General features: G+C 37.6%; 1 protein-coding gene across 3 annotated transcripts in view; it reads right to left on the bottom strand.

The window, feature by feature from the left end:
* The window catches only part of GABRB3 (gamma-aminobutyric acid type A receptor beta3 subunit), a 109100-nt gene that overhangs the window by 13073 nt on the left and 80698 nt on the right, over positions 1-15329 (bottom strand). For all 3 annotated transcript variants that reach the window (XM_030453183.1, XM_030453187.1, XM_030453195.1), the window contains 3 exons: positions 12119-12201; positions 10826-10963; positions 3055-3207 (listed from right to left, as the gene is read on the bottom strand). In XM_030453183.1, the coding sequence (XP_030309043.1) occupies positions 3055-3207; positions 10826-10963; positions 12119-12201 (374 nt within the window). The remainder of the gene's footprint in view (positions 1-3054; positions 3208-10825; positions 10964-12118; positions 12202-15329) is intronic.

The raw sequence follows: 15329 nt of genomic DNA, 5'->3' as shown, positions 1-15329 counted from the left end.
TCAAGCACAGCTTCTTTTACCTGAAGAGACAGAAATAAAGACAGTATAATTCAAAATCAAGCTGTCACTATAAACAGTGTCACTCCAGGGAACTGTAGTAGTGGCCTACAAGGTTCTGTAGCAGATATTTTGTCTATTTAGCCAGTCGGCGTCATGCAGTTTTCAGTATTTTTCCTCTAAACAATGAAGAAAGTGTGTGTTCATGTCAGATGTTTCATTGCTTGAAATAAAGAGTAGACACACATAGCACAAGCTCATTTAAGAATTATAGTGGGTTTAACTCATTCAGCTCTGCAGTAAAAGGAGCAGTATGTATAGCTGACACATTATTTTTACCTAAAGAAACTTTGACAAAGTCTCTAGAAAACCTCCATGCTACCACAAGAAGCCAGGGTGAGATAGCTGGAAGACTGAAGCAAATCCTATCATACATTTGCAGCCCAAGAGATTTCTCCAGCCTGAATTAACTTCTTTGTAGGATTACCTGCTGCTGCTTCCCATAAGGGATTCCAAAAGTTACCTAAGATTAAATTGTTTTTTGTATCAGAAATCCCACAAATGCCTTTTATCATAGCCATGGCATCTCACTATCATCCCACAGATGCTTACCAAAGCCTACGTCAAAAAGAGACTTAGAAACCTGCCCAGTGGGTGTTAAATGCCCATGTTTTGGTGTCTGTTCCCAGGTCCTAGTCTCAGTCCCAGAGATAAGTCCTTAAACACCACACGAGAAGAATGTGATGGCTCTTTTGCTGATCCAGAACACTAAGCACACTGAACAGAAAGGTGTCTCTACCTCTAACCATACATCCCCCGGGAAATTCTGCTGACACCCTGCAGGCAAATGCCCTTCTGGAGATCAATTGTTTATTTTAAAACACATCTGGAGAACAAGCAGCTGACACCCACCAATATTATAAAACCAGGATAATCTTGTGATTACAGACCTGGCCAAAAGTGAGAACTCTTGAGATTATTTTTCTCTTAATTCAAAGGACTGCATTTATGAACTCCCAAGGCTAACTAGAAAAAACCTCACTTTTTAACAGAATTTATAGTTTTGAATATTACTCCTGAGATCACCCCAATATCTGGTTCTACCTGTAGTGTCTATAGAACATTGTCTCTGGAATGAGCTGACCTTTTTTCCACACCTGACTTTCTCTGTTGAGGGAACTACGTGGTTCTGTGCAGCCCAGCCCATTGACAGGGTGTGCAGCAAAGAACCAGGAATGGAAGCAAAACATGAAAGTGAATGAACTAAAATCAGGCTCCTTTTTAAGAACACAGACTTCCTGCAAGAGCTGAATAAAAGGTGTCCTCCATGTCCCTGAGGATTGCATAGAAACTTCTTCCTCTAACAAATACCTCATCCAGCAGGCCTTGCCCTCCTCTGAAATGAGGTTTTCAAAGCTAGTTACAGATGTCCAAAGGCACTAGTTATATTGCCTCTAAATTTTGATACATTTTCATATCAGCCTCAAACTCATAAGAGAACAAATGAACATAGGATTAGACCCATGGTACTGAACTTTATTATGCAAACATCAGGTGATCCAAGACATAATCACCAAGGCTCTAATTGTTTTCTCAGAAGAACCTATTAGATGGATTTCTGTCCTCTCCAAAGTACTATCAGTTGGAAATAAAATAACTTGGCTCCTGCACTTGCTTTGAATGTACCCTTGACTTTTGTTGTAGCATTTGTGTAATCACAAGACAGTACTTTATAAACCTGTGCTACACAGAAATAGGCCCTATGAAGTTTCCTTAAACAAGGAAAAAACATCTGAACCCATTATAGAAGGGTGTGGAACATCACTGGATTTGGTCATTTCTGTCTAACCATCTGTTCTCTGCAGTTCTGGCCAGTACGTAAAATCTAGATGATGACTGATTTGTTTTAAATACTCCCCTCACTCAGTCATAACATATTCAGGGTGGATCTTTGGATTTTTGGCAGCCAGCAGTTCATTTATGAATACATCAGTGCATGGACTCTATGGCCCACCTTCTAATAAACTACTACTTAGTTGCTATTTGCTGAATAAGCACTAGTTGCTGAGTGGTAATGCCAGATTGTATCATGCCCAGATACAGCATCTGTACAATTACTGAACAGTAACTTTAGATAATCTAGAGCAATAGACAAGTTCAGATGCTAGGACATTATATGATATTTACAATGGCATAGCTGTGGCTTCCAGCCTGCTCTAGTATGTAGGACCTTTGGACATTTGGAGGACAGAGACGGGGAATCTATGGATGTGGGTTAGAGTTTCATTTGCTGTGGTACGTACCAGAAAAATAAGGAAATTGGAAATATATTCCTGTTTTAAGAAGAGAGTGTTGCAGGAAGTTATAAAGTGTAGGCTTAGAGTTAAGTTTTGGGTAGAAAATCATGTGTTATTGGGAGCACAGGATTGAAGACATGTTTGGGATGAGATGAGAGACATTTGTAGTTATAAGGATTTATGGAGCCATCTAATCTTCCTTGTCTATAGCTATCCCTGAGTATTTTTCCTTAACAAATGAAACATTTCCTGTAAAATATTTTAAAACCACCTCCCCTTATCCAAAAGACACTTAGATCTGAAAAGGTCTTGTCCAGGGGTCACCAACTGGTGCCAAATCCATGTTTTTCTACATGGCACTTTAAGCTATCACAGCTGTCGTGCTCCCTTGCTAAGGCCTAGCACATGGTTCTTGAGGTCTGTTCCTGCCACTGCCAATTTAAGCTCCCAGGACCTCAGAGGGAGGAGGGCAGGAGCCACACTTGCCTTCCCACACTGAGCTGGACCAAAAGCCCATGCTCAAGTTCTTTGATGAGAAGAAGGCTGGGACCTGTGTGAGCAGATTGTGTCAGAGACAGTGCTAGGTACATTCTTCCATGAGGGGGAAACCTTATCACTTTTGAGACAATACAGGATGACGTGATTTTAATGTAAATTATTTTGCAATATCAAAACCACTGACACCACGTTGCAGTCTGCAACAACCTCCAAAGGCTACATTTAGTCTCATTTTCATGTCCCACTCATTCTTAGCACATACCAAGGGCAACTCTTGCTGCTGATGCATCATAATTGATCCAGAATGACACCCATGATAGAATGGTAATCAGTATGGAGGGCATGTAGGTCTGAAGAATAAAGTATCCAATATTTCTCTTCAACCGGAAGCTCAGTGAGAGTCTTGGATAGGCACCTGAGGAAAGGGAAGGGAAAACAGCATTATACAAACCTAAGAACAGACACTTGCAGAGAGGTGTCTTCAGTTTCTTTAGAAACTAAAGCACAGACATGTTATGGGGCAGTCTGACATCTGCAGAACAGCAGGGAAAACGCCTTCACTGTAGTACTCGTTGGTATTAAAGGAAACCTTGCAGTGAACATAGTGATATCCAAGCAATTTGTATTTGGGAAGAAAAGAGAGAAAGAATAAGTCATTCTAGATTATTGAACAGATGGGTGAGCACCAGATAGTTTTTTAAACCAGATGCTTGGGTCTCTAAGTAAAATGCTTATCCAAATACACAGGTTATTGCACAGTATTTACACTGAGAGGATTAGTAATGTTCATAACTTTTTATTTATGTGAAAGAGTTGTCCATGAAATTACACTTAGTAATTACATCTGAACTATGAGGAACATGCTTCCTGTGGTGTCAAAAATAAATTACAATGAATTCCAGTGAGGCAAAGCCTTAAGACAAGATCCAGTAACATCAACTAGAGATGAACAGAATTTTTCTTCCAAAAATATTTTAAGGAAAAAAAGTATATTTTATATATGTATGGCTATATATACAGTATATATGTGTATATATATATATATATATATATTATAGGATTCATTAATTGTTACGATTGGAGTAAATAGACAAATTAAAAAAAAGCTTAATGAATATGTTTCAAACAAAATAATTTATACTCAACTTCAAATTGGTATATTTCAAAATGGATGTTAATCTTACTGAGTATGTTTTATATATATTTAGAAACCTCAAAACATTTAAAATTTTTGATTACTTTCACCAAATGCAAAGAAAATTAAATTCAAGTACAAGGAAAAAGTTGTAATTGACACAACATAGTTCTATGATATCAGTGTTTGCATTACTAGCTTTAGATATGGTAGTTCAAATAGTTCATCTAAAAGCTTATTATAGTCAACATCCTTAAAAAAACCATTTCTGAATAAACCAAGGTCCCAAATAGGTATTAGGCGACATAACATGCATTCTAATGCAAATATATGCAAGATATGAAAGATTAAATCTAAAAACAAATTAAAAATTAAAATTAAAACCTACCCTTTAAATTATGATCATATGTTTGCATATAAGCGTAAGAAATCACATTTGTCCAGACACAGAAGAAGGAATGCATTTCCAGAGAGAGAAAGTGAAAGAAGGAATAGGAACCTCCAGATTTCTCTTGAACACGTTCTGCATAGTTTGAATACTTTCAGTCATATGATGTAAGAAATGCTACGGTTTCCAGGCAGTAGAAGCATCAGGGGAGCATCAAATTTTATGCAACTATCCTTAACTGTTTTATTAAACAGTTGCAGAAGAGCTATCATTGGAAAAAGAAATATCTGCTACATATATTTGGCTGCTGTTATTACTTAAATCAGTAGTAATTTTTTCCAGGGTGAGACCCCTTCTAGTTTCACCAACAGAACAATATTAATGGAGTCAGAAGACTTTATTTCATCATGAAAATCAGACCAAGGTTTTCTGCTGTCTAGAGCAGTTAACAGAATTTTCAGCAAAGAATTATTTAAACTTCAACTTGCTTAACATCTTAATTTTCCACTGGACAATGTTTTCTTTCAAAATTTCAAAATTCTCTCTTCAAAACCATGGCTGCTTTTTGCTAACAGGGCTTAACTTTTTCATTGAGCTTCTTATGAAATGGCTTTCAATGGCCTTGTTTCTCCAGACTATGTAGGAGCACACCCCGCCATCATGAAATACATGAAAAATGTAGCAGACCTGATCACCTTTCTGCAAAGAGAGCAATGCATCAGACAGAAATCCTTAGAAAGATCTCTTGAGGATAATTATTTCAAATAATACACCACCCATGCAAATTCTCAATATATCTCTTCCTTTCCAAAAGTCCCATCCAGGTCTGCCTGTCTGTGGAATATTGCTGATAGTGTGATGATGGGACAATCTCCCACTGTTTATCCCTTCGATAAACAGTCTGAAGGATTCATTAAAGAAGGTTCAGTAAATTAAAGCCTCTTCTTGGGCTCCTCCAGTGCCAAGGTCTCTGGACGTATTGGAGAACCTCCAAGAAAGAAGGGAGCATGTTGCTATTGATAAGTCAGGGAAAATGGTGAGAACGGAGGAGTCGTGTCATCAAGTGATGTGTAATATATGTCAATAATGTTCAGTAATAATTTTGAACTGAGAAACAGTGTAACAGAGCAAACTTTAGACATTTATCTTAAATGCTTCACCCACCACCATCACCCATTACCTGATCACCTTGTCCATCTAATAGGCTAAGGTGTAATGGAATCATATAACCAAAGAATGGTTTGGGTTGGAGGGGACCTTTAAAGGTCATCTAGTCCAACCTCCCTCCCATAAGCAGGAACATTTTCAACTAGATCAGGTTACAACAGAAATGGCACTAATGGTGGGCTCTTCAGACAGACTGTCTCAAGGCCAGAGATGTCAACATAAAGTTGTTTCAACTACCATGTTCTTCATCCTAGAGTTGGTATCAGAGAAATTTATTTGAAAATCTGAAGGCACACTGTTCATTTTCAGATTACAGAATTACAGGATGGCTTGGGTTGGAAGGCACATTAAAGATTATCTAGTTCCAGCCCCTCTGCATGGGCAGTGACACCTTCCACAGACCAGGTTGCTCAAAGCCCCATCCACCTTGGCCCTGAACACTTTCAGGGAGAGTGCATTCACAGCTTCCCTGGGCAACCTGTGCCAGTGTTTCACTGTCACACTAAAAAAATTTCTAATGTCTAACCTAAATCTACCTTCTTCCAGCTGATGACATCTCAGACAGCAGTACACATCTGGTGGGTATGACCTATCCTTTACCTGACTTTGAGCAGCAGATGGAGATTAAGAAGTCCTATGTCATCTTGAATAGCAGTCAATCAAGCAACTCACTCAAACTGCATACAAAGGAGCTTGGTCTCTAAGCTCTGATTATATTTATAGGAAAGCCAATTAGACTCCTGTCCATGGACTGAATTTGTCTCCAGACTGTACTGACTAGATTCCCATCAAATAAGACACCTGGAGTTCATAGATAGAGAAACTATATTCACTTTAAATCAGAGCAAGACACCACAAGTCTCATGGTTGGATTTTGAAGGCCTGTGGCTCCTTGGCAATCTAACCAAAGGTCTTGATGACATTACACCTACTTACTGGAGTTATCACATTGCTCATTTTCATAGACTTAGAATACCATCCTGTTTTGGGGTGATTTTTCAAGTTGAAATTTTATTGGGAGCTTTGGATCCCAGACAATTTCCAAATAATTTGGTCTTTGTAATAGTTCAGGTTGAAATTAAAGCATGAACTTGTAGTTTTGTTTTTAATACTATGCAGCAAGAATTCTCCTTTAAGTAGCTCTCCCCAAGGCTACAATAGTTTGTGTTACTTTCACCTGTCTTGCTATCATGCCTTCATAGATGATCTATTGGCCCTGCCTCTAGCCTTCCAACTCTGCTATAAAATTCACCTTCAGGAAATAAATCCCAGAAATCTGTGGAAATAAAGAATTAACAGAAGGAACATTGCTTATATCCCCTATTTATTTCCCTTCTTTAGATGTCTGAAGCTCAGTGAAAGGATGGGTCCTAGTCTGCATGGAATAAAGACTGCAAGCCCAGATATTTATTTATCCAGGAAAGAACCATCTTGTGAAATTTATTTAATAAAAATGAATTTTTTAGTGAGCTCAACAATTACACTGGGTTTTGCCTGATTATGCTTGGATAGTGATTTGTCAGTTAAGACTTAGTACATCTATGGGTTAATTATGAAGAAATTCTAGTTGTTAACATTCCAACAAAATTTGTTTGGTTTTTTTTGTTTTTTTTTTGCCTAAAGAACAGTGTTGCTGTTCAGGGACTAGATTTGACATCCTCCCTCGCATCTCATATAACTCGTTGATGTCTATGGGCTAATTTAAATAGTACGGGAAGAACAGAATTTGGCCTGAAATATTTCCATCTAACAACAGCATTGAGAATGCAGGCATGAATATATATACTTAATCAATAACTGAGCCCAAAATATTCCTCTTTCATATATTTGGGCACTTGGTAAAAAGTAATTACTTGTTTCTGTTTCAATTTCATTAAAAGCTAGCAAGCTGAAATATCTAGCTCCAGGGCTAAATTAGTCTCTTGCTGTTTTATTCAAGTATGAACCAAGTGAACAGAGTTGGTCAGTTACAGAACTCTCATTTTAATCTGTTCTTCTGGGAAGGTTCTTCAGCTAATTGCAAATGTACTTTACAGACTGATCTTTCATAATACAGCAAATAATTAATTTTCAACTATTTTAAGAGTACCCTCCTCTTACCAACAAGCTGCTACTCTGTCTCTGACTGCTATGCATCTTGACCCTTTCAGGTTATATTTTACAGATCTCTATGCCTTTTTAGTTTTAGAACTGGATTACAAACATTTAGGAGGCAGATTCACCTCACAGGTCTAGGCATTAATTTCAGGTTTTTGCCTGCAGATGTTTACTCATGGATGGCACAGAAGCTCTCCTTGCAAACCTATGGAAATCTAGACTTAGTGTCAGCTGATTCTAAGGGTGTGATTTCATTGCCTATACAGAGGTGTCTAATGCCATTAGACTAACAGAAGAGTAGAACTTAATGCTAGTTAAGTAATTAATACTGAAGTAGAAGATCGTCATATAGGAGACAAGACTGTAAACCACCAGAACAGCAGTCTAACTGCTAAGCAGGATGCTCCACAGAACCTCAAAAAGCACTAGATACCTAGGTTTAGGCAACTGAAAAGTGTTTGAAGAGCTATTCATTTGACAGAATAGAGGTATTGAAGAGAGGACTAGCTTTTTAGGCTCCATTGGCAGCATGATTTGATATCATTTGGCTATGGGTATAGTTCAGTTACTGACAAATAGGTGTCTACTGCCATTTTAGAAGTCTCCTGGTAGCATGTATGGCTTTCAGTTGGTATTAGAAGGCTGGTCACACAGATTTTCCTTCTTCACAGCAATTTACATACTACTATCCTTTCCATGATGAATAAAGAGGATAGGGTATTGCCCATGTCTTTGTAGATATCCTGAAGACATTGTGGAAGACTTTATGTCTTCCACAGTTGCTTTTTAGAAAAAAAACAAACTTCTATTAGTATTTAATTTTATAGACTTCAGTCATACTTACTAATTTTCTCTTCTTTACTCTCTAGACCCTCTTCTAGTACTCTGCAATGGTCTTGACCACTGCTACTCATGATCACAAAATCTCAGCTCGGGCCTTAGCAATGCAAATCAGACTCTATGAAACGTGGTTTTGTTTTGCTGTGGTTTTTTCCCCCAAAAAGATGTTATTGGGTCGCGGTCAATCTGAGACCAACAGCAACCAACAGATTTCTAGACACAGAATCCTGGCTTAACCTGGTATTTCCTATTCAAAATTTGGATAGGAATAATTAGTTGCATTGATGTATTTTGCACTTGTCTATACTGACTTTTATACTTTATTCAGACCCATTTTGCTAATTTGGCATGATAATTTTAATTCCAATGCTATGTTTCAACATGCATGTAGTTTCTCTAGTATTCTTGCAGTGCTGCACAGCTTTCTGTCATTATCTATGGGGTTTCTGCATGCTTACTGTTGCTCCTCAGTTGTAACTATGGGAACAGATTTTTCCATTTGCATAAGTTACACAAGATTATACAGCACTGTTCCTCATGATGGATAGAAGAAATAACTACTCCAAAAGCTGTTTATAGCCTGACTCTGAAGCCTTTTGGTTTTATACAATCAAAGCATGCTAGTACTGAAATCTCTGAAATGTTCACTGGGATATTGCTCTTAAAGAACTAATTTGAGACTTCATTAACCTCAAAGTCCCCACCCCCCAAAAAATCCCCAAAACAACCCATGCCTGATTTATTTTCCACAGAAATGTAGAAACTGGCACTAATTACTTGGACCATGAGAAAGTAGGGTCTTGAGAAATAATTTGAAAAGTGTGCTGACTTTATCCCTCAGATTCATTAGCATGCTTCAGATTTAGAATTAAATAAGTGGTTTGGAGAAATAAATGTGATGTGTCCCATGCATGGAAATACTCGTCACAAAATTTCATACTTAATCAAGCATTTTCATGATGTTCTGTACCAAAAAAAATAGTACATTAAATATTGTCTCTTTGTCAGTGACAAAAATTACGTTTCAGAAAATGGTACAAGAAGCATGGAAGAATCTGTCTCTGTAACTGTCTCATCCTACTCACTAATGTCAAGCTGTCTTAAACCTTGAGAGTTTCTTACCCCTTCCACGTGTTTTCTTGGGAAGAACTGTTGTGTCAGTTACATAACTGCCTACTCCTGGTTTTCATTGTCTTTCATATTAGTCTAATAGCTCTTTGGATTTCTCTTTTTCCTGAACTCTCATCTCTAAATTACTAAGTTATGCTTTTACTGAAACATTCCACACTAAGAAGTGGCTTTGGACTGTCACAAAAACTTCCCAGGTATTCTGTATTCTCATTGTTGTCAAAAAGAGCCATCCTCCACAACCATATCCAGCCCTGTGGAAGGGCAGGTAAGCCCTGGCTGTCAAAGGTGACAAGGAAGAAGAACTGAAGGGTATAGGATTAGAACACCTGTTCCTCTACAGAAAAAAAACCTTTCCATTCACAATGATAAACAAGAACAGCAGCAGTTGGCAAAACCCCCCTCATATTAATTTCAATCTCAGCAATATTTACATTTTGTTCTGAAATACAACTTGTGTTTCTGTGTACTTTGAAACAGATGCTGTGTCCAAAGAGTGGGTGAAGTGATGCTTACAGCCATAATAGAGCTGTGCTACATTTGTTCCAGTGTGCTGGGACACAGAGAACAGCACACTCCTGTGGTCTGAAGAGCACTGAAAATCTGGAGGTCCCAAATAGCAGCCCCACACTTGCTGACTACTTTCACTGTTGCTTTGCTCTTGTAACACACAACATTTTCCTATGACGGTGTCTAACAACAAACGTGTAAATCAGCATTGCGTTTTGTCACCTGAAAACATCAGTGCTGTGAATTACCAGTAACTTTTATCACATCTTCAAGGAAACAGGGAGGAAAGCCAGGGATTTAGTTTTAGAATCTTAACTACAATGACAAAAGCACTGGAAACATAGACAGTACAATATATGCATCAGAGTAAAGCAGGATGTTAAAGACATTACATTCACTACACAACAATGAAACAAACATGGTCTGAAAAGTTGCAGGCTGGTGTTTATAAAATTGGTGGCTTTTTGACCTAGCATAACAAAACATGTATGAACAGTAACCCCATAGGCTAAATTTCAACTGATGTTTCAGAGTGAATCACTTCCTATTTATGCAGATGATGGATATTTATGTGTCTGGTTAAGTATCACACACACATATAAGAAAAATACTTCATTGGCTACTACAGTGGGCTTCATCAAGTATGTAATTTCTTTAACCAAACACTCAACACAGACTATATATAATTAAGATTAATAATGATTAATAGAACAACAGTTGTCATACACATGGAAATTAAACACTAAATGGGCAAATGACAATACTTGCCTGTGGCAAAGACAACATTCTTTGACACCAGTCTGTATTCTACAATGGAGAACTGAGGAAGCTCAATTCTCTCCACACCAGTGACTGCATTATCTCCACCTCTCCAGTAGAACTCTATGTCATCAGTTGTGTAGCCATCTGCAGGAAAAATAGGAGAGGAAGTCAGAAATAACAACAGATTCAAAAGTAGATTCAGACATAGTACATACAGTTTGTCATCTGAGAAAATGAAAAGGATCAGAACTGCTGGTGTGGTGTACGGTACTTTGTTCTGTATGCCTGGGGGAAGGTATCCTAAAAAGCTGTGCCATTACAGTTTGCCTAGGACTTTGAGGCAAAATACTTTGGGTTTTGGTTTGGTTTTCTGTTTGTTTGTTTGTTTGTTTGTTTGCTTGTTTTGAGGTTTTTTGTATCATTTAGTATCATAAAATTCACACAGGGATTAATGGCTCCAAGGAGCCAGAAAATGCTATCCTCTAATGTGCAGAACTGCAGATTAGCATGATTTAAGACATCATACAAATATAGCACCGAAGCAAAGTGTGTATTTAAACTGATAACAACCCGAAGAAAGTTAATTAAACAATGAATACAGACAAAAATAACCGGGCCAGATCTTTTCCACGTGCACTAAAGAGCGTGAGTTGCACCACTCCCATTAGCTTCTGTAGTGGAAGACTAGAGCTGAACACAGAATAAATACTAATATTTTCTGCATATGGCCTGAAATCTCCAGCCAGTAGCAGAAATGGAGCAGAAAATATTGAAAGTGCAAATACACTTCTGAGTGTTGTAATCCTAGGACATTACTAGGTGGAAGAAAGAATCTGGTTTTCCTTGGAACACCACCGCAAATCATAAATGGGGCCAATCTGAAAGCCCAGGGTGGGTCCTGAGGCAAGACCATCCATGCATAATAAAGCATACTGAAAGAAAATGGTATCACAGTGTTTACTCTCTCAAAAATTAATCTGATTAAAATACAAACATTCATTTTTGTTTTGAAGACAAGCATTCAGCCATCGCCTTTGCAAAGTCAAGCTGGAGGAATAAATGACTTCAGCCTGTACTAAACCTTTTTTTCTAGTATGTATCATCCATCTAGAAATGGATGAGCCCTTATATATTTGTTTTACAAGTCAAATAAACAAATGAACAAACAAATTCAAAGGGTGAAAATTACATGATTCAGATAGTGTTTAGGGACACCAGTGTAAATCTTACACAGTTCAGTAAAAGGAGAACTGCCCCACATCTGAACTAGGTTTTACATGCATTTTCTTATGTACGTACAGCTTTCTATTTCCAGAGTGCAGTTTTGTTCATCTAATGGGTATCTTCTCAAGTCCATCATGCAAGCTGCAGTGGTTGTGATTCTGAAATACAAACATCAAAGAGAACTAGTGTACAGCCAGTGATCCAGTTGTTGCTTCTTTTTCAAAAAGTGAGGATCTGAAAAATAACTTACAAGAGTTGAGAATCTGGTCCGCAGTTTTACACTGAGCAACAGCTTAATATAGCTGTGGTTACACTGACCGCAATGGAAGAACTCACTGTGACTTACCCTTATGCAACCAGTCCCTTTGAGGTTCCATGGACCTATCTGCATATGCAAATATTATGCAAACATTTGCTGAGATGAAAACATATGACTTTACAGAGATTGTGAGGCAAAAGAAGTCTGCTACAAATGTCAAAATGATTAGAGCTGTGTGAATAACTGGTTCCTTGGTTTTGTGGCAGCTATAAAAAATTAAACCTGAAATATTGAAAAAATATCTTTAGTCCAGCAGAATGTTTTGTTTCAACTTTAGACTGCACTTCACTAGTTTTCAAATTGAAAGAGGATTTTGCAATGAATCACCGCACTGAATTTCAAATTTTCTCCAAATAACACTATATATTTTCTTCCACATTTTTAATATAGGCAATTTGGCACATGAAGGATGAATTTCACTAACATTTCATTATTGATGAATCTACACTTTTTCAAACTTTTGTATATTAGGAGTATTAACAGTACACGTGCAACCAAACCAACTGTATTAACAGCTTCACACAACATTGGCACCTTATCCTTAAATTAATGGATGTATATTTGTGCTAACTTTTAGACAGATTTAAACATATGCTTATGATTAATCTTCAGCATATTTCAGTGTTGTGCTGAATCACAGCCTTTATCATGAGGATGTTTGTTATTATGCATAATTTGGATTCATGTAAGTTTCACATTTAAATTATCCTCTGGGCCTGACTAAGTTCATTCCTTACTGATCCTTTTCTGATATAAACAAGAGACAGACATTGTACACAGTTAGTTCTTAAACAAATGATATTCTGTTGATAATTTATGCTAATAATACAAGAGGAGAAATGCCTTAAATACACCTCTAAAAACTGGAACCCTCAATTTTAAGGGTCTGTGCACGTGTTTTCTCCATTTTGAACCTTACTCTTTAACCTCAAAACCATCTGAAATCACAGTCTTCTAATCTGTTAAACTACTTTAAAATGCAGTGGCAATATTTCAAGGCTAGAAAAGTAGCTTGGTGTTTCTTCACTTCTCTCACACTAAAATAACCCCCATGTTGTTATCATGAAAGTCCTATCCAATCTCCCAGAAAGGAAGAATCAATGTTTATCCTTAGCATATAAGTTACAATTATCCCATGGGACAACAGACACCAACCTTCTCTGACTGAGAAGTTGCTTTTGCAAGAGGATATTATAAAATTTTTGTATGGAGAGTGGTAATTCTGTGAGCACAAAGGAAATGGTAAAGCTAGATGGATGAAATGGATGAAAGAGCTCAAGGATCTGTTATTCAGCATGTCTTCTCCCTTGTGTTCTGATCTGTAGCCAGTGAAAAAGGCGCACAGCTGATCTTTGACCTTCCCAGCCTTGTCTATTACATGATCATTTCAGGCTTTCAGGGATCAAGTACTGTATCACAGGAGGATACTTAGGTCAACTTTCCTCCAGCTGCCTGCTGGAGATGCTCTGGTTCCTCTGTTAACATGTCCCACAGGGTTGTAATGGTTTATAAACAGCAATTCCTCAGCTGCTCTGAAGTTTACGGGGACATCTCTGAAATCAACATTTGCAAGTAACCTTCTGGTCTCTCAAGCAAGGTGCTAGATACAGGGCTATTAATTATGGAGATGAATGAGTCCTCAGAATGACTACAAGCAGCTCTGGCTGAGCATATGAAACTACGACTAGCATACAGTCTTAGAGGACAAAGCTTAGTTTTGAATCTTTGATTACTGATGAATAAGCACTTATCAGCTTTACAAAGTCATCTTGATTGTGCAATAAAATAATTTTCTCTGTGAGTAAACTGATAGTTGTGCTCCACGTAAAACAAGCAGGCACACTTTTTCCACAGCTGCTATGAAGTTTCTATTCCATGCTTCAGCACATTCCCCTACACCAACCTAGTTCTCATTTAAGATCCTGCAACAGGATCCACACAAGCCAAGTTAAAACAAGAGGGAGTGTGGTACCAGAATCTTAATTATTATGTTGTATAACTAACTTCAAATGCCAGCCATACAAAACACATGCATGTACAAATAATTAATTTGACAGAATTATTAACATTTATGCAGCTAGCAAACTTGCATCCAACTTACTAATTGCCTTATGACTTTTAAGAAATGTATTTTTATTTTGGCCTGTTCACATATTGTAGTGCTTCTGTGTCACAAGCTTCAGTACTAGAAATTGCATATTCTTTCTCAAGTAATTTCTTTTCCCTGGAATAAAATGTACACTTTAAATTTCATAAGTATCTACCGGAAAAGAAGATACCACAAAATATAGATAGAGGCAGATTTACCCCATTTACTCACATTAAATTGAGTGCTCTGAGGTCCCTACTGAATGAACATTCAAGAAACCAATTTACACTTCCACAAACGCTCACCAAAAGCCAATGTTAACTAATATTAATGTTAAGGCTTGTACACGCTCCCAAGAAGAGTAGTTTTATTTTTTAAGGGATGGGATGCTGCCTGAGACAGCAGGTAATAAGGTTTCAAGAACTAACCATTACAGCATTGACAGAGCAACAACTACGAGGCTAAGATAAAGAGGTACACAGATACACACACATTTTGGGTGAAGCAATACACAAGGGAAATATTTTAAAGTGTTTAAAATTCCCTACTCTGGTTATCTTTCCTCTGGGTACAGATTCTTTTATCCTTATAAAATGTGGTAGATTTGCCATGCTTGAGGGTATTAAAAAAATGGGTAGATGCGGCACTTCGGGAGATGTTTTAGTGGTTGAAGTGGTGTAGGACTGAAGGTCGTACTCAATGATCTTGCAGGTTCTTTCCAACCATAAAGATTCTAGGATCTAGGTTCTAGGATTCTAGGATTCTAGGTATTTTTTATCTGCTACTTTATTACTGGGTTGGTTGACTTCAATTATGTTGTTGTATAGGAACCCTACCTGTGATGTTCTGGGAGGTGCTGCACAAGCAACTGACAGAAG

Source organism: Calypte anna, chromosome 1, assembly GCF_003957555.1.
Source record: "Calypte anna isolate BGI_N300 chromosome 1, bCalAnn1_v1.p, whole genome shotgun sequence".
Classification (NCBI taxonomy): Eukaryota; Metazoa; Chordata; class Aves; order Apodiformes; family Trochilidae; genus Calypte; species Calypte anna.
Note: the sequence above shows the minus strand (reverse complement) of the source record. Positions and strands in the feature narration are given on the sequence as shown.